The sequence below is a fragment of the Macrotis lagotis genome, chromosome 1 (genome assembly GCF_037893015.1).
Source record: "Macrotis lagotis isolate mMagLag1 chromosome 1, bilby.v1.9.chrom.fasta, whole genome shotgun sequence".
NCBI classification, from domain to species: domain Eukaryota; kingdom Metazoa; phylum Chordata; class Mammalia; order Peramelemorphia; family Peramelidae; genus Macrotis; species Macrotis lagotis.
This window is the reverse complement of record NC_133658.1, coordinates 800,055,894-800,082,559: the sequence shown is the minus strand read 5'-3', so window position 1 is coordinate 800,082,559 and position 26,666 is coordinate 800,055,894. Positions and strand designations below refer to the sequence as shown.

General features: G+C 41.2%; 1 protein-coding gene across 2 annotated transcripts; it reads right to left on the bottom strand.

Annotated features, from left to right (window-relative positions):
* Positions 1-831: 831 nt before the first annotated feature.
* NEU3 (neuraminidase 3) lies at positions 832-24,925 on the bottom strand. Of its 2 annotated transcripts, XM_074216876.1 has the most exons (3): positions 24,757-24,925; positions 20,176-20,386; positions 832-11,483 (listed from the first exon to the last, which is right to left on the bottom strand). In XM_074216876.1, exons 2-3 carry the CDS (start codon positions 20,380-20,382, stop codon positions 10,422-10,424), a joined length of 1,269 nt encoding a protein of 422 aa, XP_074072977.1. In that variant the 5' UTR covers positions 20,383-20,386; positions 24,757-24,925; the 3' UTR covers positions 832-10,421. The 2 variants fall into 2 exon arrangements, with proteins under 2 accessions (XP_074072977.1, XP_074072976.1); XM_074216875.1 differs by lacking the exon at positions 24,757-24,925 and having other exon boundaries at positions 20,176-24,436.
* Positions 24,926-26,666: the final 1,741 nt, after the last annotated feature.

Genomic DNA, 26,666 nt, shown 5'->3' with positions numbered 1-26,666 from the left:
AATCATTCTGTGAAAGAAGAATCAAATCAGAATGGAAAATAAACATTAGAAAGAAAAAAAGACATAATACAACTTTTCAATTGAAGATAGTAAGTTTTGATCTGCCTTTAAACACCACAGTTCCCTCTCTGGATATAGATGTTATTGTCCATCACAAGTCTTTTAGAATTGTCTTTGATTATTATATTGCTGAAATGAATGAGGCCATCACAATTGATCATTACCTAATGTTGCTGTTAATGTTTATTCTGTTCTTCTAGTTCTTCTCATTTCACTCAGCATCAGTTCATGCTAGTCTTTCTAGGCTATTCTGAAGTCCTGCCCTCACGATTTCATATAGTACAATAGTGTTCCATCACATTCGAATACCACAGTTTGTTCAGCCATTTCCCAACTGATGGGCAGACCTTCAATTAAGGAAGGACTTTCTAATAATTAGAGGGAATTCCCTTGGAGGAAAAAGGGAGGCTTTGGGAAGAAGGAAGTTCCTGACCTTGTGGTTCTCCAAATGGGAACCTGCCCTGAGGATGCTGTCAAGGGGACTCCAGATTAGGACTAAGAAGGAAACAAGCATTTATTTGGGAGCTAATATGTGAAAGACACTGTGCTTAGCACTTTACAAATATTATTATTTTAATCCTTCATAACAGCTCTGGGATGTTGGTGTTATTATCTTCCACTAAAGAAACTGAGGAAATCAACTGTGAAGTGACTTGCCCAAGGGTCTCACAGTCTGAAGTCTTCCTGATTCTAAGACTAGTACTTGTCCAGGGTGTCATCAACCTGTCAACTAGATAACTTCTGAGACCACTTATAATTTTGAGATTATATGACTCTATGGTGCTGCTTACCTCTCACTTCATCATTCCCTTGAAATCAAGAATCAATTTCTTCTTGGGAGGAGTCCTAAGAAAGCCTACCACCTGTTAACAATGAGGAGATATCAAACTAAATTATATCCCAGAGCCCCTTCTAATTCTGAAATTCTGTTATTATTTCCAGGGAAATGTCATGCAAAGACTTGCAACCAAATACACACAAAGATTCACATAAATACACAACTGCATCCCACAAATATGGTTCCTATTTCTTGCTGTCCAGACAAGAATTTTTAATCAAACAAGTCCAACAAATTTGGTTTCTTGTCTAAGTGGCAAGTTAAACAATTCTGAAATGCTTGGCCCAATCTTCAGGCTGTGTTATCTAATACTCTTAACAAGGAGCTTGCTCTGGGTCACTTTTCCAGACCCAAGCTGACTTCAATGGGAGAAAAGAGATGGAGGGAAGGAAATAGAATTCCAACTCTTCTCCACAAAGGTAGAAAGAGAACTGTTCTATTTTCCTAGCTCACAGCTCTCATGAATTAATTTCAACTGAGGTCCAAACACAGATCTCTCTGAACCACAACTGGTAGAGAAAAGAGCACTGAGTGTCTACCATGTAAGAGCTGTTGGATTGTCTATCTCACCTAGATCCCAGGGACCATAGTACACCAATGCTGTCCATTAGGTTTCCTTGGTAAAGGTGCTGGAGTGGCTTGCCATTTTCTTCTCCAGAGGATTAAAGCAAATAGAGGTTAAGTGACTTGTCCAGTCATACAGCTATTTTCCGAGGCTGAATTTGAACTCAGGTCTTACTGATTTTCAGCTCAGGACTATCCACTGAGCAACTAAGCTGACTCCTGGGGTCTGGCTGAGTGAAAGTTAAATGGGCACCAGGACAGATACTGCCTTTGAAAGGACTCTCCATTGGCAAGTTCACAGTCCAGTTGCATATAATATCAGATATTTTTGCAAACATTATTTAATTTTGTCAAAATTTTTGCTTTCTTCAAACTGTGTCACCAGAGATGATTCTCTGGGAAGAATTGATAAAAAAAATGCAATGGAAAAACTTGGGTTATATAAAAACAAGAAAATGCTACACAAAGTTCCTAGAGTCAGGAAGCCATGAGTTCAAAATTGTCCTCAGACAAGTGTAACTTAACTAGCTATGTGACCCAGGGCAAGTCAACCCTGTTTGCCGCGGTTTCCTCAATTGTAAAATGAACTAGAGAAGGAAATGGAAAATCACTCCAGGATCTTTGCCAAAAAAAAAAAAAAACCCAAACCCAAATAGGGTCCCATAGAGTCAGACACAACTAAAACAACTTAACAACATAATAGGTAAATCCCATTCAGGAATAGGTTAGATTAGATGGCATCTGAGTTCCCTTCTACTCAGCCCTAGGATTGTGAAATGCAGGGGATGAAGTTTAGGGTAGGAATGGAAAAAGTTGCTATCTTATTTCACTGAGAAGCCCTGGCAAGTCAGCCTTGTGTTGTATTAGAGGAAGCCTCCCAGACTCCAGCTTTCCCTGGCCTTGTCATACTTTCCAAAGTCCATAGGCCAGTTGTTGATTTTCTCATAGGAGCCCTCAGCTCTCTCTCAGAAGGATATGGTAGAGGCAGTATAGGTTGAATCTGATTCTATTCCTAGTTGGTGACCAAAGAGTCTATGTTTGGGATGGCTCTCTTTCTAAATTCTTACATCACTGAATATTAGAGACACCAATAAGTAAAGTAACCATACATCCCAGAATGTCAACACTGGAAGGAGTCTTAGAAAACAATGTCAAGCTAGGAGAGGTCCTAGAAATATGATTGTCATAGCTGGAAGGAACTTTAGACATGAAGGAAATGAATTTATATTGAAAAAAATGTTAACTCTGGAAGGGGCCTTGGAACATAAAAAGTCAAGGTTGGGGGGATCAGAAGAGGCAACTGAACCTTGCAGGGAAGAGATTTGCTTTCAAGGACTGAAAGAAAAAGTTTGGGATGCCAAATCCAGGGTTTTTTCTTTGTTCATTATGATTTCAGACATCCTAAACCATTCAAAAACCAGAAGAAAAACTCCTTTTCCATTTAATACCCTCCTCCAAGGGAAAGGGGAAGAAGTGGTCTAAACCTGAAGAGTATGCTGAGACTGAGTTTTCAATCATTTAATCTAATAATTAATCTCAAATATCAAATGGTTTTGGAAGGGGGGATGGTAGACTTGACAGGTCTAGCTGAATGAAAACCCAAAAGTTACTGCAGTCCATACAAGTCCAGGTCCCCCTTCCTCCTGCAAAATTCTGATGTATCCTGATGAATTTGGTCACCATACTTGAAAATTATCTAAGCCTGGGTCTAGGATTCCAAGTAGAGGTATAAGTTTAAACATATCCTACAGTGACTAGTTTTCTCTTGGTTGGATTAGGCTTCCTTGAGTCTTTAAGCTGGTTAGTTTAAAAGGCAGTCCAAGAAAGGATGGCCCAAAGTTTTCGTACAGTTTTAAGTTTTAATGTTTAAAAATTGCACTAAAGACTTTGGGACATCCTGTGTAGTGAAAGGCCTCTGGACTTGTGAAGACAAGACTAAGGTTCTACTCCTGTATCTCAGTCTCTCATTACATCTATACAATTATAATACAAAATAGATCACAGATGCAGAATTTACACTCGGCCTCAGCTTCCTCCCCCCCTCAACACTGGGCAGAGGTGACACTTGCGTTGTTGAAGGGGGTTTACTCATCTGGGAGTACCCTGCCTCACTTATATCCAATTCACTTGCTAGTTAAGATATCTAATTGCCTGAAAGGGTGCTCAATCTTTCTATTGTATCCTTTCTGGCAGCCTGCAATCACCCAAGGATTTTGACTGGCTGCCTTTTTTTTTCTTTTAACTTAACAATGTCTTCAACTCAATTCTATTGAATAAATAAAGTCTGGTGGTCAGAGCTAGGCCTGTAAAAGTGAGGAAATGATATGATCTCTCTCCCTAAGGAGTTTATAATGAAATAGAAAGCTGTGATATAAAACCAACTAAGTAAATACATTATGGAATGTTCTAGGGCAGGGCCTGAGAAGATGCCCTAGGAAAATCCAAAGAGGGAGAAATCATTTTCAGCTGGAGGTAATCAGGGAAGGATCCATGGGGGTGGTGGCTCCTAAATTGGGCTTTAAAGAGAGAAAAGGGTTTTAATTGGCAGGAATGAGAAAGTAGGAAAGTTAGCATGAATACAGAGGCAGAAAAAGAAACGATTGAATTGGAAATTAGCTAAATCTAGAGTGGATAAAGTCAATAAGGGTCAAATAGGGCTGGAAAGTGAGATGGAAGCCAGACTTTATAAGAAGATTAAGGTATTTATAGTTTATTCTACAAGCAATAGGGTGCCACTGAGGGTGTTTGAGAAGAACATGGTCAGAGCAGCAGATTAAAATAATTATTATGTAATGTTCCCATCTTTTCTTGAGATATTGTGACAAAAGTTTTCAAAAATGAGTCAGAAAAATCTAGAAATGCTTAAAATTTAAGTCTTTAACATGGAAATATATCTAATATGATTATACACATGTATCACCTATATCAGATTACTTGCTGTCATGGGGAGAAGAGAAGGGAGGGAATAAGGGAGAAAAATTTGGAACACAAAATTTTATAAAAATGAATGCTGAAAAATATTTACATATAATTGCAAAAAATAAAATACTATTCATTGAGGGAAAAAAGTTTAAGTCTTTATTACAGCACATTACAGCACACAGTGAGGCAGGGAAAGAAAAGAAGGTCAGTGGGCATCAGGTACTATTCTGCTCCTCAGTTCATGGAGGCTGAAGGAAGGGTCTCTCAGCTCTTCAATTCTGCCCTTCTTCCTAGTTAATGTGCAAAACTGCAGGATGTCGATCAGTTCACAAGCACTTATTAAGCACTTACTATATGTTAGGCAAATATTGTCTCATGAAAGGTAGGTGCTGTTATTAATCCCATTTCACAGTTGAGGAAACTGAGGCAAACAGATGAAGTCATTTGCCCAAGGTCATCCCATCTCTGTGTCTGAGGCTGTATTTGAATTTGGGTCTTTTTCACTCCAGGTTCAGCATTCTACCCACTGGGCCATCTGGCTATTTCTGAATTAGGTTTGAGTTGAGCCTTCTTGGTTAAAGGGCTGTCCCAAAAATCTTAGTCCTGTCTCCATAAAGAAAGAGCATGCTGAGCAGAGGCAACTGTCACAACACAGCCTAGACCCAGTATAACTTGAAGGGTTTGGATGTACAAAGGTAGGATGTACAAAACTGACTGGAGGGGAAAAGGCCCTGGAGGCAGGGAAGGCAGGTCATAAGATCACTGACTAGAGTTAGAAGGGACCTTAAAGGTCTTCTACAAAAGAAAAAACTGAGTTCTCAAGAGAAATTACTTGGTCAGGGTCATATAGGTGTCAAAAACAGAGGTTTAAAGTGCATGGTTTGATTCAAAAACACCAAACAGTATTTAAGTCAAGGTGAAGGGCAGAGAGGGACTGAACCTGCCAGAGGGAGGGAAGGAGAGCAGAAGGGAGGGAGAAAGATCACAGAAGATTAAGAGGATTTGGAAGTTCATTAAATTTGTGGATTTGAGGGCAGATTAAGAATCACAAGCAACTGTTAGGTTTCCAAGGTAAGTGGATGAGAGGATTTGGGGAGACATCAGCAGACCTGGGAGATGTGAGGAGGGTCAAAGATGGGGAGCCAAGGTGGCATTCTGGTAGAGCTAGCCAGGAGTCAGAAGCTCAGTCTAACATGTATTGGTTCAGTGAAATCCCTTAAACTCTCAGGGATCAAGGCTGAGGAGCAGAGGAAGTACAGACCCCATTAATAAAGGACTTTCCTCACTGGTTTCTGACACCGATAACAGGTTTAAAACAACCAAGAAATAGGGGCAGCTAGCTGGCAAGTGGATAGAGCTCCGACCCTGGAGTCAGGAATACCTGAGTTCAAATGTGGCCTCAGACACATAATTACCTAGCTGTGTGGCCTTGGGCAAGCCACTTAAATCCATTTGCCTTGTAAAATCCTAAAAAAAAAAAAAAAAACCAGCCAAGAAATAACCAACACTTATGACGCCTGAGAATCAGCCATACTGTAACATGGCCTCTTTAAGACAAATGCCCTGAGCAAAAGCAAATACCCAAGAGCAAAAGGAAAGAATGGAAGCTTCTTGAGGGGCCAGAAGGATGATTGGCATATGATTGGAATTCAGAAATGTTTGGTGACTGTCTGACCTCTTATGGTGGGTGTTTAAGGCAAGGCCAAAATGGGAAGGAAGCAGGTATTTTGGGCCAAGGCCTGACTTGTGAAAGGCTGCAGGAGGTCCCTTAATGAAGGCCCAATCCACAACCCTCTTAAGACCCACAGGTAAGGTTGTGGTGTAGATGGTCCAGTTGGGTCACCAAGGTTTTATTATCTCCAGGGATGTCTGCATGGGTTGTGTGAGAGTGAAACACAAGTGTGAAGTTCCAAGAAACTTCCAAATCCAAGTTGGGATTCCAGCTAAAGCCAAAGGAAAGAATCTCAGTGGAACCAGGGATAAGGAATAGACCAGGGACATTATTTAATTATCTCATAAGGACCACAAAACCACAGACAGTATGACAGGGTTAGAAAGAAGCCCAGAGCACAGCACCATTACAAAAGAGGCTTGTTTGTCAACCCTGCCTTGCCCACAAAGTGACAGCAGGACTTAGCTGGCCAAGAATGGCAGTAGCTACTCATTATACTGAGAAATATATAGGAGTTGGAAAACCTGGGATCAAATTCTGGTTCTGAGACCTGTTGGCGAGATTTCCCTCATCTATGAAATTAGGTGATGATTCTTGCCTTACCTACCTAGACTTTGCCCTTCAAAGGCTATTATGAGAAGTTATGGAAGTGGGTGATAGCTTGAGAGACAATGTGGCGCAGACAGAAGGGATCATATTTGGATTTAAAAAAAATGTGGGTGAATTAATGGGGAAAAAAATGCAAAGAAAGGTAGCCTAGCAGTATCAGATCTAAAGTTGCAGTCATCAAAACTATTTAGTACTGGCTAGGAAACAGAATAGGATAGAAACTAGAGAACAGAGAATCTAGGAAGAGAATGTAGAATAAGTACAAAAGAAACAGAAGAAAATGACTACAGTAATCTACTATTTGATAAATCTAAAAACTCCAGTTTCTAGGATAAAAACTCACAATTTGACAAAAATTATTGGGAAAACTGCAAAACAATATTACAGAAATTAGTCACAGACCAACACCTCACACCCTAAACCAAAATAAGGTCAAGGGGCAGCTAGGTGGCGCAGTGGATAGAGTACTGGCCTTGGAGTCAGGAGGACCTGAGTTCAAATCCAGCCTCAGACACTTAATTACCTAGCTGTGTGATCTTGGGCAAGTCACTTAACCCCATTGCCTTGCAACCCCCCCCCCAAAAAAAGACAATGAACTTATTTAAAACAAAAGATCAAAATGTGTACATAATTTAGACATAAAAGGTGATACCATAAGCCAATGAGGAAAACAATGAATAATTTATCTGTCAGATCTATGGATAGGGGAGGAGTTAAATGACCAAATAAGAGATGAAAACCATAATTAACTTAAAAAATTTTGCACAAACAAAACCAATGAAATCAAAATTGGAAGAAAGCTGGGAAACAATTTTAACAAGCAGTGTTTCTATTAAAGGCCTTATTTCTAAAATATTCAGAAAACTGTCGAATTTTTAATAATACAAGTCATTCCCCAATTTATAAATGACTAACGGCAGTTCTCAGATGAAGAAATTAAAGTTATCTATAGTCATGTTAAGAAAAATTAAGAAAAATACTCTAAATCATTATTGATTACAGAAATGCAAAGTAAAACAATTCCGAGGCTCTACCTCATACTATCAGATGGACTAAAATAACAAAAAGAAAAAGGAAAATAATCACTGATGGAGGGGATGGAAAAAAACTGGGCCACTAATGCACTGTTGGTGGAGTTGTGAACTGATCCAATTTTTCTGGAGAGCAATCTGGAACTACTCCCAAAGTTCTATAAAACTATGTACACCCTTTGATACAGCAACACCAATATTAGGTCTATATCCCAAAGTGATCATAAAAAAGGGAAAAGGACCCACATGTTCAAAAATATGTATAGCAGCAAGGAATTGGAAAGCAAGGGGATGCCCATCAATTGGGGAATGGCTGAACAAATTATGGTATATGATTGTAATGGAACACTATTATTCTGTAAGAAACCATAAGCAAGTAGATTTCAGGAAAACCTAGAAAGACTTACATGAACTGAGGTTGAGTGAAATGAGCAGAACCAGGAGAACACTGTACACATGAACAGCAACATTGTATGATGATCAACTATGGTAGACTTAGCTCTTCTCAGCAATACAGTGATCCAATACTATTCCAAAACACTTGTGATGGAAAATGCCATCCACCTCCAAAGAAAAATTATGAAGTCTGAATGCAAATCAGAGTATACTTTTTAAAATTTGCTTATGGTTTTTTCTCTTTCTCATGATTTTTTCCCTTTTGTTCTGATTCTTCTTTCCCAACCTAATATGAAAAGGTATTTTTTAAAAAATATGGGAGCATGAGTATTAAACCTGTCATTTCCTAGAGGCAAAGCCTAAGATAAATCACTTCCTCTCTCTGAACCTCAGTCTCCTTATCTGTTAAGTGTAATTCTTGTCCTACTCACTGATATCTGAAGGAAAAAAAGAACAAAGAGAAGTTATAGGCATACCTTACAGCATCAACCAAGTTATTATTGTGATTATTATTTAGCAATTTTTTCAAAGATGACATCAAAGACAACCCTTTGATAAAAGTCTTTGATCTGTTGTTGATATTGAGGCTTGCACAATTCTTCTTGACCCCATTTGGTATTTTCTGGGCAAGGATACTGGAGTTCTTTGCTACTTTCTTCTCCATGTCATTTTACAGATGAGGAAACTAAGGCAAACAGGATGAAATCATTAGCCCAGGGTCACCCAGCTAGTGAGTGCCTAAGGCCACATTTGAACATAGGTCTTCCTGACTCCAGATCCAGTACTCTATCCACTGTGCCACCTGCTGCCCTTGTTCTGAGTTTGTTGTAAAATGGGACCCTCTCAAAAAGTTGCCCTTTCTCATGGCAATCCTGACCAAAGAGAGAATATGATGATGTGGTTCCTGCCTTTTTCCCAGACAGGAAAAAAAGTTTCTAGGGAACAGAAAGAAGTTTGAAAAAAGTTGCCAAGATAAAGAAGGGGGCTCAAGGGAGAAAGATAACCTGGAAAGAGGATTTTTGGGAACAAAGGGAAATTACAAAACTTGGGGGGAGGGTTCTCTGGTTTCCTTTACAGATCTTCACAACAATCATAGGAGAGGAATTATTGGGTTCCTCATTTTATAGGTGAGGGATAAGGAACTTGCCCACTGAGGGTCGCTCAGTTAGAAATGTTTTAGGCAAGATTCCAACCTGAAGAATTGTCCTTGATTCTTGTCCATCTCTACCCCCTGAATCTAATTTGTCCGTCCTCTCTGCCCTGGTCACATCTCTCTCCTGACACTGCCCTTCCTCACACACATCCTATTGCAAATTCTCCCCACTCCAGACCTTCCTCCAATCAGTCATTGGGGGACCCTCCTCAAGAAGTTCCAAAGCTTTTCCTAGCCTGGCCTCTTCCCATCTTCCTAGTCTGCCTATACCTTACCCTCCCTACACCTAGACCTACACCTTACCCTCCCTACACCTAGAGCATCCAGGGATGCTCACCTCCTTGCTGTTCTTCCCACAAAATGTACCATCCTTGAGTCTGTCTCCATGTCCCATGCCTGGAATTCTCTCCCTGTTCACCTCTGTTAAAGAACCTCTTCTACAAGAGGGTCTCTCCCAGTGCTCCTTCATGCTGACCCCTTCCCTCTGTACTCATCTCCAATTTAACCTGCAAAAAGCTTGTTCATACATACTTATTTACATGTTTTTCCTCCCCTATCAGACTTTGAGCTATTTGAGGGCAGGGACTCTTTGTACCCATTTCTCTGGACACACTGCCCAGCTTATAAAAGGTGTCTAATAAATTCTTGCTGACTTGACTCAGGTCCTTCTGTCTCTAAATATTGGTTATGCAGAGGGTAATGGCTGAGCATGGACCATCCAGGGTGCTTGTATTTCCCAATAATAGTGAGGGCAGAGATCATAGAGTTTTGCTTGTCCATTCCTTTTCTTTCCAACTATCAAAGTTGGCTCCTCTCTATCCATCTTCAGAACCCATGGGACTGGGGTGGGGGTGCACTAGGTGATACAGTGGATAGAGACCCAAGTTCCAATCTGACCTCAAAGACTAATAGCCAGATGATCACAGGTCATTTAATCTGCTGCTTGCTTTAATCTGCTGCTTGCCTCAGTTTCCTCACCTGTAAAATGGGAATAATAAGAGCAGCATCTATTGGGTGAGGCTGTTGTAAAGGTCAAATGAAATCAGATTGATGAGACACTTTGTAAACATTAAAGAAAGACAAATGCTAGCTATTATGATCACACACCCCCATTACCCTGGGAAAGAGACAGGCAGCTGTGGTTTCTACATCTCTCCGCGGGGGCAGTGGCCAAAACTAGTCGACATTGAAGTGGTTGGCCCTCTCCTGATTGAGCCTTGGAATATCTTGACTTGATAATACAAGGAAGTCAACCCGCTCATACTCAGTTATCTCCCCACACTCAAACAAACACCCAAAACTGTCCGTTTCAAAGACAGCCAAGTCAGAGTAGCCACTGGGGCCCTTGTAAATAATAAAGGGATCGGACCAGATAACATCTTCCAGATAGCCCTCCTTCATATAGACACCAAGATTTTTCCTATGTCTCTTGTCTGTTGGATGTGAATAAAGGAGTCCTGAAAGAGATTGGGAGCCATTTTGCTCTGGTCCAGGAGTGTTGACCAGAGACTCTAGCTGGCTGGATACGCTACTGTTGCCAACATCATCTGGGGCTTCCTCTCCCTGAAGGCCTCTCATGGTCCTAAAACTTACAACACTTCCCTGGCAGCCATGGTAGGGCTCCTTCAGCTTCGGGACTGGGGAAGGTTTCAGGAAGTGTTCCCCCAGATCCAAGCTGAGCGCTTCAACCCGACACTTGTCATGGGTACGGGAGTTGCAATATAACACAGAGCAGCCATCTGAACTCATCACTTCTGCCACCTGACATTCTAAGGTCTCCCCACAGTGGATAGGCTGCCCATGTTTCCAGGTAGCCCCCAGGTCATCGCTGTAAAACATCAGAGAATGGGGCTTGATGTTGCAGGAGAATGGGCACCCCAGGCAGTGGCATCCAGAGATGTAATAGGCATAGGCGGGGATGACCAGTCTCCCAGACTGGAGCTGGATCCCGTGGCCAGGCCCCACAGCAAACGTAGCCCAGCGTTCTACCTCGTCCCCGATAACCTCCTCCGTCAAGTCCCTGATCTGGCTCCAAGAGCGGCCATGGTCAGAGCTGGAGACGAAGCACAGTCGAGCGGCATTCCTCCCTGAGCAGATCTGCTGCTGCTCTGAGACGTGGTTGCGGATACAAATGAAGAACAGAAAGACCCGCCCACTCTTCTTCTCCCAAACAGGGCAGGGGTTCATGGTGCGGAATCCTGGTAACGTGGCTTCTACCAGGGACTCCTGAGGTCCCCACTAAGAACAAGGGAGAGAAAGAGTGTGGGAAGAACCAGGAGACTTAGATATCAAGTGTCCAATAAATGTTTGCACAAACAATAAACGTGTTGTATGTTTAACTGAAAATACTTTTAAAAATACATGCCTCTTCTATCTAGGAAAAAAAAGGTTAAGAGGGAAGATATAATAATAAAATCTTATGTTTATAGGATACTCTCACAAAGTATGTTATCCCGTTTCATACTCACAACAACCACATACAGTAGTCTAAGTACTATTGCAAATATTAATATTAATAGTGCTACTATTAGGAATGTTAATTCACATTTCTATAGGGCTATAAAGGTTTTTGATAAAGTACCTGCTCCACAGGAGGTCCTCTGAAGGAAATAATGCAACGATTATTATCCTCACTTTAAGAATGGGGGGGCAGCCAAGTGGAACAGTGGACAGAGCACTGATCCTGGAGTCAGAAGAACCTGAGTTCAAATCCAGCCTCAGATACTTAATAATGACCTAGCTGTGTGACCTTGGGCAAACCCTCCAATGTCTTGCAAAAAACAAAAACAAAAAAAAATTGAGGAGGGGTGAAGAAAGATGAGCAGAATCAAGCTATTGGTATATATCAGAGCTGGTTTCCTGATGCCAAAGTCAGGGTCCTTCCCTCTACACTATACTGCCTTGAAAATAAATATGACTCTTTCTAATGTCCATTTTACAGATGAAGAAACTAAAGCCCAGAGAGATGGTGTGTCTTTGAAGATTTCACAGCCACAGAGTAGAAAATCAAATCAAATCCACAAGCATTTATTAGGTCCCTGCTATATGTCCAAACACTGAGGACACAAATAAAGATAAAATAAAACAAATAATAAAGCCTAGTGCCTGTTCTCTTGGAAGTCCTGGTTTAATGGATAAGACAATAAGGCAAATAACTGTACAAACAAGACCAATGGTCTGTATAGGGGAAATATGAGAAGGAAAGCACTACCATGAAGGGGACCAGGGGGGTCTTCTCAGAGCAGGTGGACCTTTTGGCTGAGACCTGAAGGCAGAGGAGCACAAGGGGAGAGAGAGTGCTCCAGGCTGGGCAGACAAGTGGGGGAAATGGGGGAGATCATGGTGTCTGGATCAGAGCACATGGTGACAGAGGATGTCAGAAGGCCAGAAAGCCTGTCAATCAAGAAACATTTATTAAGCATCTATGATGGGTGCTCTCTGCTAGGTTCTTGGGGGTACAAGGACAAGGAACAACCCTGCCTTCAAGGAGCTCCCACTCTAATGGGGAGACAAAGTGCAAACAAAGATATAAAGCAAGCTATACACAGGAGCAATAGGTAATAGTGAACAGGGGCTGAGGAAGGCTTCTTGAAGAAGGGGGGATGTTAGAAGCCAGGGAGGTCAAGAGTCGGAGTGGAGGGTAGAGCTAGAGACAATGCCTGGAGCTGAGAGATGGAAGGTCTTGTTTGTGGATTAACCAGGAGGCTAGTACCACTGGACAGAAAATATGTGCTAGGGAATAAGGTGTAAGAAGACTGGAAAGGTAGAAGGGTCTAGGGTATGAGGGGCTTTGAATACCAAGCAGAATACTTTGTATTTTCTCCTTGAAACAACGGGAAGCCACTAGAGTTTATTGAGGAGGAGGGAGATAGGATCAACCTTGCACTTTAAGAATGTCAATCTGGAAAAACTGCCAAGTAATTCAGCAGCCCCAGAGAAATGAAGAAGTAGCCTCCCAGACTCAGCACATGCCAGACACCACACTGAGAGGACCCCAGTGCAGCACCAGGCAAGTAGCCAGACCAGAAGTGAGAGCCACCTCCCACCCCAGCCCCTCTGCCCAGCATATGACAAAAGAGTCTCCAAGCCACATCAAGACAGTGCCAGGGAAACAGCCAGGGCCTGCAACCCCAGGAGCAAGAGGTCTGAGGCAGTGCCCCTTCCCCAAGAACAGAGATCAAATTTAAAAGAAAGGGAAAAGGTCAAAAAAAGATGAGCAAATAACAACAAAAAAAGAATCTGATCATAGAATGTAATTATGGTACCAGGGAAGATCAAGATACAAATACCAAGGAGATGAAAGAACTCATGGAAGAGCTCAAAAAGGAGATAAAAATCGTATGAGAGAGGTAGAAGAAAAATTGGGAAAAGAAATGACAGTGCTTCAAGAGAATTAAGAAAAAAGAGTCAACAGTTTGGGGGCATCTAGGTGGCACAGTGAATAGAGCACCCATCCTGGAGTCAGGAGAATCTGTGTTCAAATCCAGCCTCAGAAACGTAACACTTACTTATCTGTGACCTTGGGCAAGTCACTTAACCCCAATGCCTCGCAAAAACAACAAAAAAAGTCAATGGTTTGAAAAAAGAAACAACTGCTTAAAAAGCAGAATTGGTCAAATGGAAAAGGAGATAAAAAAAAAAGCACAAGGAGCAGTTAGGTGGCACAGTGGATAAAGCACCGGCCCTGGAGTCAGGAAGACCTGAGTTCAAATTTGACCATAGGATAGACACTTACTAATTACCTAGCTGTATGGCCTTGGGCAAGCCACTTAACCCCATTTGCCTTGCAAAAACCTTAAAAAAAAAAGGTTACTTTGGCAGCTGAATGGAGAATGGTCAGGAGAGGGGAAGAACTTGAACCAGATAGCTCTACCAACAGGCCACTGCAATAATTCAGATCATAAGGTCCTGGAACAGAGGGACAGAGTGTCAGCAGAGAGGAATATTCAAGAGATAATTTAAAGGCAATAGATCATATGTGGGAGGCAAGAGATTGTGAGGAATCCAGCATGACTCCTAGGTTGTGAGACCCAGTGACTGGGAGAGTGGTGTTGCCCTATGCAATAATAGAGAAGAGGGGTTGTGGGGGCGAACAGTGTAGAAGAAAAGAAAAAAAAAATTCAGTTTTGGACATGTTGAGTTGAGGATGTCTACTGGACATCCATTTGGAGATGGTTGAAAGGCAGTAGGAGATGTAAGACTAGAGGGCAGCAGAGAATATAGGATAGAAACGGTAGGTTTGAGAAACAATTGGATAGTGGTGGTAATGAGGTCCACAGGAGCTAATAGAACACTAAGTAAGGTACATGGGAAGATGAAAAGGCCCAGGATAGGACCTTGAGGGACACCTATGGTTAAGGACAGGTCCTGGATGAGAACAAGCAAAAAAAGAAGAGAAGGAGAAGTAAGATAGGTAAGAAAAGAACCACAAGAGAGTGATATCCCAAAAACCTAGAGGGAAGAGCTTTAAATGTCAAACTGAGAGGTTTATTTTTAATTAACTGAAGGTCCTTAGGTCTGAATTTTCTGATCTATAGATTGAGGAGGTTGGAGCAGCTGACTCTGATGTCTCTCTTCCAGCTCTAAATCTGTGCTGGGAGCCAGGTTGACCCTTGGGATAAGGGAAGGAAATAAGCATTTATTAAGCTCCTTTTGTATGACAGAAACTGTGTTAAGTTGCTTCATGAATGCTATCTCTGAACCCCTCCAAACACCTTTAAATAATAACTCTAAACAAATTCTAGGATGACATTACCCCACCCACATACACACACAAAGAGTGAAAAAATTTTCCAGCCCAAGACAACTTGGAAGATCTGCAGGAAAGGTCTGGTGCACATGGTCAGCGCTACACCAGTGCAGACCAGATCAGAAAACCAGAAGCCAGTCTTAGGAGCTGCTGAATTAGCAGTAGCTGCTTCCAGAACTCTCAACCTGCAGATGGTGAGACCAGAAGGAGATTACAGGGGGTTCTTTGCTAGCTCTGAGGCAGGACTTTGCTGCTTTGCCCATGGTCAGATCTGGGTTGTAGTACTGGTGGCAATTCCAACAAGGGGAATAGTATTAGTACACCAGAGCTTGTGGCCACAGGGGATCAGGGACCCTCCTCCCCAATCTAGAACAGAAAAGAATTCTTGTAATCATCCACATACCAGAGTACAGGCCAGGAAAGTAGTAAACACAGCTCTCCTTAGATCATAACACCCAGGAATAACTGAAAACTGAAAAGCCCCTAAATGTATCTCTGAAAACAGCTGTACAAAACCCCTGAAGCTTGGGACTGTGTACCTGCCACCTTGGAAACAGAACCCCACTTTAAAAGAGTTAACAGTCAAGTAACAGAGTAGGAAAAATGAGCAAAAAGAAAAAAATTCTGACCGTAGAAAACTACTCTAGTGACAAGGAAGATCAGAACCCCACTCAGAAGAAGATGACAAAGTCAAAGATACTACATCTAAAGCCTCCAAGAAAAATATGAATTTGTCTCGAGCCATGGAAGACCTCAAAAAGGATTGTGAAAATCAAGTAAGAGATGTAAAGGAAAAACTGGAAAGAGAAATGAGTTATGTAAAAAAATCATCAAAAATGAATCAACAACTGGGTAAAGGAAACACACACACGCACACACACACATACACACACAGAAGAAAATAACACCTGAAAAAAGTCTAGATCAAATGGTAAAAAGAGGTACAAAAAGCCAATGAGGAGAAGAATGCCTTAAAAAGCAAAATTGGCCAAATGAAAAAGGAGGTACAACAGCTCACTGGAGAAAATAATTCCTTAAAAATGAAAATTGAGTCAATGGAAGCTAATGATTTTATGAGAAATCAAGAAACAATAAAACAAAACCAAAAGAATGAAAAAATAGGAGGCAATGTAAAATATCTCACTGGAAAAACAACTGACTTGAAAATAGATCCAGGAGAGATAATTTTTTAAAAATAGCTTTTAATAATAAACTTCTCTGCAGAAGAGGGTCAATTTCCCCTAGTGGAAAAAGGCTAGAAGGGATAATTTAAAAATCAGTGGACAACCTGAAAGCCATGATCAAAAAACAAAAGCCTAGCAGATCATCTTTCAAATTATCTTAGGAAACTGTCCTGATAGTCTAGAAACAGAGAGTAAAACAGAATTTGAAAGAATGCACTGATCACTTCCTGTAGGAGATACCAAAATGAAAACTTGTAGAAATATAGCCAAATTCCACATTTTCCAAAGTCAAGGAGAAAAATTTTGCAAGCAGCCGGAAAGAAACTATCCAATTATTGTGGAGTCACAATCAGGATAACGCGAAATACAACAACTTTTATATTGAAGAATCAGCAAGTTTGGAATATGATATTCCAAAGGGCAAAGAAGCTAGGATTACAACCAAAAAAAAACCCCACCTACTCAGCAAAATTAAGTATAATCCTTTAGGTGGAAAAAAATGGATATTCAATGAAATAGAGGACTTTCAAGAATTCTTGATGAAAAGAACAGATGATCTTCAAATACAAGACTCAAGAGAAACATAAAAAGAGAAACAGGAAAGGGAAATCATAATGGATTTAATAAGGTTAAATAATTTATATTCCTAATGGGAATATGAAATTTGTAACTCCTAAGAACTTTCTCATTATTAGGCAGTTAAAAGAAGTGTATACAGACAGATGGTACAGGCATGAGTTGAATATGAGGGGATAATAAAATTAAGAGGAAAGAGAGGATTGTACTGGGAGAAGGAGAAAGGAAATTATCTCATACAAAATAGGCAAGAAAAAGTTTTTACAGTGTAGGGCAAGAGGGAGGATATGAAGGAGAATGAGTGAATCTTACTCTTCATCAGAACTGGCTGAAAGAGAGAGTAGCATATACATTTAATGACCATAGAAGGCTATCTTAGCCTACAAGAAAGTAGGATGGTGGAAAGGGGATAAGAGAAGATGAGTGTGACATAGAAGGGAAGGCAGCCTGAGAGAAGGAGGTAGTCAGTTTAGGAGGGACAGAGTGAAAGGAGAGAGAAAAGAATAAATGGGAGTGGGAGGGGTTGAAATGTGAGAGGGAAATCGAATGGAGAGATATTGATAAAGGTCTCATTTTCCAAACATATAGAAAATTGAGTCAAATTTATAAAAATAAAGAATCATTTATCCAATTAATAATCAAAAGGTATCAGTTTTCAGATGAAGTAATCAAGGCTCTCTATAGCCATATGAAAAAATGCTCTAACTCACTATTAATTAGAGAAATACAAATTAAAAGAATTCTAAGATACTACCTCATACCTATCAATTGGTTAATAAGAAAGAAAAAGGAAAATGTCAAATATTGAAGGGAATGTGGGAAAAATGAGACATTAATATACTGTTTGTGGAGTTGTGAATGGATTCAGCCATTCTGTCGAGCAATTGGAATGATGCTAAAGGACTGTGAAACCCTGCATATCCTTTGACTTAGGAATGCCACCACTAGGTCTGTATCTCAAACCAAAAAGGAAAAGGACCCATATGAACAAAAATATTTATAGCAGCTCTTTTCTGTTGGCAGGGAGATGGAAACTGAGGGGATGCCCATCAATTGGAGAATGGCTGAATAAAATGTCATTTGAATTGTCATGGAATACTATTCTGCTGTTGGAAAGGATGAGCAAGATGCCCTCGGAAAAATCTGGAAAGATTTCCAATAGCTGATGCAAAGTCAAATGTACTGTGTATAAGTCACAGTATTGTGAGATGATCAGTTGTGAGTGACTTGGATATTCTCAGCAATACAATGACTCAAGACAATTCTGAAGGATTTATGAAAAAATGTTCTCCATCCCCAGAGAAAGAGCCAATGGTGTCTGAATACAGACTAAAGCATACTTTTTTTTACTTTTTTTCTTTAGATTTTTTTAATCTATAATTTCTTTCACAATTTGACTATTACAGAAACGTTTTGCTTGACTACAGATGTATAATCTATATCAAATTGCTGATCTTCTCAATGAGGGGAGGTGAAGAGAGAGGGAGAGAATTTGAAATTCAAAATTTTAAAAACAAATGTTAAAAATTGTTTAAACATGTAATGGGGGGGATGCTAAATAAAAATAAAACTAAAAAAAATTATCTCATTTGATCCTCACAAAAATCCTGGGAAGTAGGTGCTATTATTAATTCCATTTTACAGTTGAGGACACTAAGGCAGACAAAGATTAAGTGACTTGCCCCAGAGTCACTTAGCAAGTAAGTGTCTGAAGCTAAGTGCCACTCAGTACTCTGAGATCCACTGCACCATCTGGCTGTCCCTAAATTGTCCTTTCCTAGAGTCATATATGAGTTCTGGAAGGGAACCTTAGAGATTTTTTAGTCTAACTACCCATTTTACAGTTTAGGAAACTGAGGCCAAAAGAAGGAAAATTAACCATTTAAGGCCACACAGTTTAAAAGTGACAGAGCTGGCATGCAAATCTAGCTCTGGAAATTCTGCTTTATGTTTGGCTTCTTGTCAGCACCAGAGTTATATTCTAATTGAATAGGAGAATGTATTTGCCTGTGTAAATGGTGGTTGGTAGTGGGACTGAATATAATAACAACAACAATAATAATATCTAGGTACAACAGAGTTCAAATTCAGCCTTAGACATTTACTAGTCTTATGATTATAGGCAAAGCATTTAACCTACTTTTCTCAATTTTCTCATCTGGAAAATGAAGATAATTGTAGCACCTACTAATTGCTATATAAATGTGATTATTATTATTGCTATTGTTATTATGACATATTTGGGGGGGTTGGATGTTTTTTAAATTTTTGCAAGGCAATGGGGTTAAGTGACTTGCCCAAGGCTACACAGCTAGGTAATTATTAAGTATCTGAGGCTGGATTTGAACTCAGGTAATCTTGACTCCAAGGCCGGTGCTCTATCCACTGTGCCACCTAGCTGCCCCTATTATGTCATATTTTAAACTGTAACACTGGATGACTCCTTTCCCAGAAGAGCCTCAGTTTCCTAAGTTGTAAAATGAACAGTTAGATCAGATGAGTTTTAAGATCCCTTCAAGATCTAAGATATTATGATTCTATAAAAGAAAAGACATAAATTTGGACATTTTGAATCTGGAGGGAAAATAAAATGCTGTGATTTGTTGTCTTGTTTTTTTTTTTAAAGCAGGAGTTTAAAGAAGTCTGGTATTCCTGAGTTAAGCTCTCTCTTTTGCAGCTATATTCAATACAAGTTACATCTCAATACATGTATGATACAGACCCATTCATTTATTCAATGAGGAACCGGGTTCAAACTTTAATGATCTTGGCTCCTGTGTAATCTCTGACAAGTTGATCAGTTTGGAATTTGTCTTTTGGCTCTTAGTTCCATTGGTCAAAGAAGCACTGATCCGGATGTTCCCCAAGGATCCTGCTACAGGACCTCAAAAAGTCCTCCTCCTCATTGCAAACCCAATAGTTAAAGCCTAGGTCTTTGCCCTTTCCCTGGGAAAAAGCCCACTAAGAGCACTAGAGTCACTTAACAAGTTCCTTCCCCTGGGATTCACAAATTCTTACATTCCAAAAGACCTTACACAGATCTCTTCTCCAAAATCTTTCATCTGTGGTTCTATTTCCTTGACAGGACTATTATCCAAAGATCCACCCTCCTCTATGCTATCCCAGAGTTCCCAGAATAGGGCTCAGACCCATTTCTCCTTGTGAGGTTTATAGTTCTCTCATATATAAATATAGATAGATAGATAGATAGATAGATGGATATAGATATAGATAGATAGGGATAGATATATATATATGTTTAGGGGCTAAATAAATGATCTCTAAAGGACCCTCCCAACTTCAATATTCTATGAATGAAGGTCCCTCCAAGCTCCAGTACTCTACATTCTACAATTCTCAATTTAGAGACTCTTAGAGAATAATTTCCAAGAAACCTTGACAAAGTTGAGGGATCAGTTACCTGCACAGACTGGTTCACTTTCTGCCCCCGTCGCAACACCAAATAAAGTGCATCTGTATCACACTTTGTGGAACGCTTCTCTACAAAGGCCAGCAAAACCTGGGCTGGCGGGATGTAAAGCAGTGCTGGGATCCGATATGTGACCCCCTTTACGCCTTCCTGATGAAATAGGGTGACAGCAGAGCTGCATAATGATTTTTCTTCCATAGTCCTGGACAAAAAGGCAAAAAAGACAGTTGAAAAAGAGGGAGAGGGAGGGAATGTGAGTATGTGTGTGAGTGAGTGCTCACACCCACATGGACTCATTACTGTTCATTGTCTCCACAGTAGGGATTAGGGCTAACAACACCTCTTTCTGTGATGTGCCTCATTTTGCAGAGAAGGCCTCTCAGATCCTTGGGGTACAGAAAGGGAAAGGGTTTTTCATTGTTCCACAGGGAGTTAGAGCCATGGATTCAAGCCAAGGTCTCCCACTCCAAATCTAGAGTTCTTTCAACCATATCATATAACCAATGATGATCTGAACTCACCAAAACCCAAGTCTGCTGATCTTTCAATGCCTCAATATATCATTCATTGGACAATGCTCCTCAGTCATCCTGAATGGTAGTGAAAGCTTAGACCATATAACATGAATTACTGGCAGAACCTATTCTAGCAATCTTATTTTCCCAGTCTTATTTTCCCAGTCTACTGCAGAAGAATTCTATTAGCTGTGAAGAGTTTGCCCTGATACTAAGTGTTTCTACAAAGAAACAAAGACTCTCACAATCAGAATGGACTTCAGAGGGTGTCTGAATTCCTTTTCCAATTAAGAATAATACAAAGTCACTTTCTTACAAGGTATTTTCACTTATTTTTAAATAGATCTCATTCTCTAACATAGTCTATGATCTTACCAATACAGACAACAGTACTTTTCATGTTCCATATACTTTGATTCTAATAATACAATATAATATCAATTGGAATTTGGTTGACTTTTCTTCATTTCTAACTCCTATTAAAGTCTTTCCTAGGAGCTGCTTTCTAGTCAAATGTCTCCCATCCCTTAACTTGTACAGTTGATATTTTTAACACAAATGCAGGCCTTTATATTTAATTTGATTCAATTTTATTGTTCTAGTCTGTTAAGAATATTTTGGATACTGATTTTATGACCCAACATACTAGCTGTGCCTCCTAGGCTTGCATCATCTGACAATTTTATGATTGTCTTATATAACTTTTAAATCAAATTCTAATTTCCCTTTCAACAGTTAAGTCCTCAACAGTTGGATCTCAACAGTAAAGGTCTCTGTTATAAGATCACTTCCTGTTCCGGCATTCTATAGTCCATCTTCTAACGTCTCAACTCTCAAACTTGGATGGTTCTATTCTTTTCCCAGTGAATAATAGGGGCTGGCAACTTTTCAGAGATGTTGAGCTTTCAATTAATCTGCCTCCTCAAAAGTGAAACGGTGAATGGGAGCATAAAACAGAGAAGGGGCAGTGATGTCCCTTCATGAAGTTGAAGGGGAACTCCAGGAAGCTTCTGAAGGGACCCATCAATCAGCCCAGTGTGTTCAATGGGCTAGTTGGGAAATAACCTGTAGATAAACTGTCTGGTAATTTTTGCCAGAAGTCAGGAAATAACCTCTCTGGCTGGCCAATCTTCAACTTATCTCAAGATTAGAGGAAACTACGAACAGCAGACACATCATGTAACTCTCCTGAGTTAGCAAGTGGGTAGAAGAGAAAAAGTATTTCAGATGGAGAAAAAAAAATCTTTCAAACTCCATGGTTTCTTTTATTACCTACCTAGTAAAGTACTAATTCTTCTTCCCCACATTTACTTTCAAAGACATTTTACATATGACTCCTCCTTTCATTTTGTACACTTCAGCTATCTTCTGAAGACCATCTTTTTTCACATCCATGACATTACTCATACTGTTAAATTCAAGTCAATACTACTTATCACCTACAGTGAGCAAAGAGCTAATCTCACCACTTCAGGAAATACAACGTATAAAGAGCTGAATAAGATCAACAGCTTGTAGTAGATAGAGCATGAACCCTTGAGTCAGGAGGACCTGAATTCAGAGCTGGCCTTAGACACTTAATAATTACCTAGCTTTGTGGCCTTGGGCAAGTCACTTAACCCCACTGCTTTAAATAATTTTTTTTAAAAAGATCAACAGTTTGAAAGGACCCAGGATCTCCCTCCATGAAATTTACAGAATAGCAAGGATACCCAAAGTGGAAAAATCAGGGATTCAGATTCAGAACGTATGGGTCTGAATCCAGGCTCTGCCAAACTTGGCTAAGATACTCAGTTTCTGGAAGTCTCAATGTTTTGATTCATAAAAAAGGGATAATTATAAGGTAATTCAGGAGGTTCAAAGAATCATATAGAATACTGGATGTAGAATATTTTATAAATCTAAGGCATTACATAGACACGGATGGACTCTTAGAATTAGAGGGATGAGACATATATACACAAAACGTGAAGAATGAGGTTCAAATAAAGTAACATGCCAAGGCTGAGGGAAGAGATGTCTTTACCTGGGAGGTCTCCTCATGAAGGAAGCATCTGAACTAAGCTTTAAACAATGAGTAAGCATCAACAAACAATAGAGAGGAAGACTCTCTAGACACAAAAAATAGTAGCAAAGGCAAGGAGTTGAGAAAGTCTTCTCTCACTGCCCCACTACACACCAGTATACTGAACTATTCTTTGCCACCCAATAGAACCTTATTATATTATAGTCAGCACAAAGGATATTATATAGTATTGTATGTTTTTATATGTATTTTATCCTTCTGCTTAGACTATAAGTCCAATGAAGTGAGAGGTAATGCCTCATCTGTACTTTGTATCTCTCTCTCTATATCTACTGGTGTTTTATATATGGTAGGCATTTAATTGCTGTTGAACAAATTCTTCCAGAATTCCAAGTCTTCAGATCTTTTCAGGAAATGTGACAATGGAATTATTTCTATGTGACATATCAGCAAGATTTAAAAGAGATGACAAACACTGGAAGAAGTGACCTAGAATTTATGAGAGCAAATAAAGTTAGTGCTAAGTATAAGCTAGGGCCACAGATAGAACCAGGAGTAACTTTTAAGGATGTATGGGAAAAATTGGGACAAATGAGACACTTTGCTTGGACATAGGTCAATTTGTTTGGATAAGTATAAAATTGGTTGTTGCTCAGTCATGTCTGACTCTTTGTTGCCCTATTTGGGGTTTTCTGGTCAAATATACTGGAGTGACTTGTTCATTTCTTTTCTAGCCCATTTTACAGATGAAGAAACTGAGGCTTAACTAAAACTGAAGTGACTGGCCCAGGGTCATACAGTAAGATTTGCAAAATTTGCAAAACAAAGACTTGGTCTCCCTCCCTGCCTCATCTCTCCTCTAAACTCTAAGTCATCTTCCTAATGCAAGGTTTGTCCATATTCCCTTGCTCAAAAAATTTCAATGGCTTTCCATTGGTTACTGAATAAAATATCTTTATATAATGAAGACTGGATTTGAAGTCAGATGACCCCGTGCCTCTGTCTTATACTAATTTCAAGACCTTGGGCAGGAGATTGAGATCTGGTTACTCATCTGTAAATTGGGGATAATAATACTCTGCCAAGTGTGAAACTGAAATAGAAACAATAACATTGCTAATATCTTTCAGGATTGCTGGGAAGCTACGATTATGTAAGCAAAATACTTCGCAACTCTCAGATTTTTTATATATATATATGTATATGTATATATATATTTAGCAGTTATAAAATATAAACCTTAATTAAAAATCAGTTAACATTATTCTCAAATATGAGGGGGCTTAGAGTAAATGAACTCTAAGATTCCTTCCAACTCTCTATATATGATTTTATGCCACTTCTTTTGGAAAATTCTCTCCTCGGAATTTCAACAGCACTTTGCTTGAAACTCCCCTTTGTATTAATTATCTCCCTCTCCTTTCTAATTTAGCTATGTCCCGGTGCAGGGCTTCCTCCCCTTTACATTGTAAACTCCTTGACGCTAGGCCTGTGGATATCTATCTTTGTACTCAGCACAGCACTTCCTAAATTGAACTGAAATATTGGGAGTCCTCAGAGTTCCTGAGCTACGTGTCCCACAGAGAAATCGGTCCACCTCCTCTGGATCAAATGGATGCAGCTGGCCGGGGGACGCTGCTCTCTCCTCCCCTCACTCACTTCCCTTAAGAACGGAACTAAAGTGTTTCAAACATGAGACAATGTTTCTTTGGGGGGGGTTGAAAGGGAGAGGGAGGGGGAGGTTTGGGCACAGAGATACTGTATTCTTGAAACTTGCAGCCTGGGAGCAGCAGGAGTCCCGGTCTTGGCCAGGCCCGCGCGGGCTCTCCGAGCTGGGCCGCCGCCCGGTCCAAGGCCGCCCCCAGCTCTGCCCTTCCCGGCCGGGCGCGCAGGCTCCCCGGGTCCGGCACGCGGGCCGGCGGAGGGCAGAGTCAGCCGTGGCGCCGTCCCGACCCCGGGCCTCGCCTGCCCCCTAGCTCTCCCACCTGCTCCCGCCCCGCCCTCTCCCCGCCGCCCCCCCGCCACGCTCACCCGGAGCCCCGGGACGCTCGGAGCTCAGGCTTGGCCGAGGACAGATCCGGAGTGGGGCTCCGCCTGGGGCCGGGAGGCGGAGGGGCCCGCCCGGGGCCGAAGGACGGGGAGTGAGGCTGGGAAGAGAGCTAGCGCGGGAGGCGCGGAGGCCAGGGCCAGCTCCTGGCCGGTCTGGAGCCGGACTGCCGGGTCCGGAGCCCGAGCCGGGACAGCGGCGCCGAGGGCGGCGCATGCGCGCGCCGAGCACGGGACCGCTCCGGGCGGCCCCGACCCCCGCCTTCTAGGGCCCCGCGGCTGGGCGGGGAGCCTGGGCCCGGCGCCGCCCTCCTGAAGGCGGCCTGGGGGGCGCCCGGAGCCCCCCGGCCCTCAAGGCCCTGGAGGAAGGCCCCTGCTGGCGCCCCCCCACACTGTGTTCTAAAGGGTCCCCCTGACGTTGTGTTCTGAAGGACCCCCAGCTCCGATACTGTGTTCTAAGGTGCGTTCCAGCCCCGATACTGTGTTCTAAGGTGCGTTCCAGCTCCGATACTGTGTTCTAGGGTGCATTCCAGCTCTGACATTGTATTCTAAGGTGCAGTCCAGGTAGGACATTCATTGTGTTGTAAAGTGCATTGGAGTTCTAGCAGTGTTCTAAAGGACCCCCCCCATATTTTTTAGGGTTCTTTTTTGCAAGGCAAATGGGGTTAAGTGGCTTGCCCAAGGCCACACAAGTAGGTAATTATTAAGTGTCTGAGACCGGATTTGAACCCAGGTACTCCTGACTCCAGAGCCGGTGCTTTATCCACTGCGCCACCTAGCCACCCCTCTGACATTATATTCTAAGGTGCATTGTAACTCCAACATTGTGTTCTAAGGTGCGTTTGAGCTCCAACGTGTTCTATGGTGCATTCTAGCTCTTATATTGTGTTCTAAGGTGCGTTCCAGCTCCAGCATTGTGTTCTAAGGTGCGTTCCAGCTCCAGCATTGTGTTCTAAGGTGTGTTCCAGCTCTGATACTGTGTTCTAAGGTATATTCTAGCTCTAACATGGCGTTTTAAAGAACCCTAGCTCTGACATCATATTCTAAGGTGCATTTGAATGAGATGAAGTCTGATATTTCTTCAGGAAAATATAGATTAAAATAAGCTATGAGTTATGCCTCTCCCTCCCCTCCTTCCTGACAAACAACTCCTGGTATTTGGGTGGATGTCACAATGCCCCATGTCACCTGCTCCTTGCCTACTCACTCCAGGTGTCCATACACTGAAAAAAACATTCCTCAGAGCAAGAGGAAAAACATGTTTTTATTTGAATTATGTGCTTTTAGTGTTTAGATTGTTAAGACTACATTCTAGCTACATTCTAACTCTAGCATGGTGTTCTAATGTGCATTCTGACATTGTGTTCTAAGGTGCATTTGAGCAATAGCACAGTGTTCTAAAGGACCCCCAGCTCTGACATTATATTCTTAAGGTGCATTCCAGCTCTGACATTGTATTCTAAGGTGCAGTCTAGGTAGGACATTCATTGTGTTGTAAAGTGCATTTGAGCTCTAGCAGTGTTCTAAAGGACCCCCAACTCTGATATATATTTTTTAAGGTTTTTTGCAAGGCAAATGGGGTTAAGTGGCTTGCCCAAGGCCACACAGCTAGTTAATTATCAAGCCTCTGAGACCAGATTTGAACCCAGGTACTCCTGACTCCAGGCCGGTGCTTGATCCACTGCGCCACCTAGCCACCCCTCTGATATATTCTTAAGGTGCATTCCAGCTCCGATATTGTGCTCAAAGGTGTATTTGAGCTCTATCATGTGTTTTACGGTGCATCCTAGCTCTGACATTGTGTTCTAAGGTGCATTCTAGTGCTGACACTGTGTTCTAAATTGCATTCCAACTGACATTATATTGTGACATGTTCTAAAGGGCCCCCCAGCTCT

Coding starts and splice junctions, on each gene's coding strand:
- NEU3 (XM_074216875.1), bottom strand. CDS start 20,481: ATGAGTCCATGTGGGTGTGAGCACTCACTCACACACATACTCACATTC. Junction 11,484..20,175: donor AAGTGAACCAGTCTGTGCAG/GTAACTGATCCC, acceptor CCTTGTTCTTAG/TGGGGACCTCAGGAGTCCCT.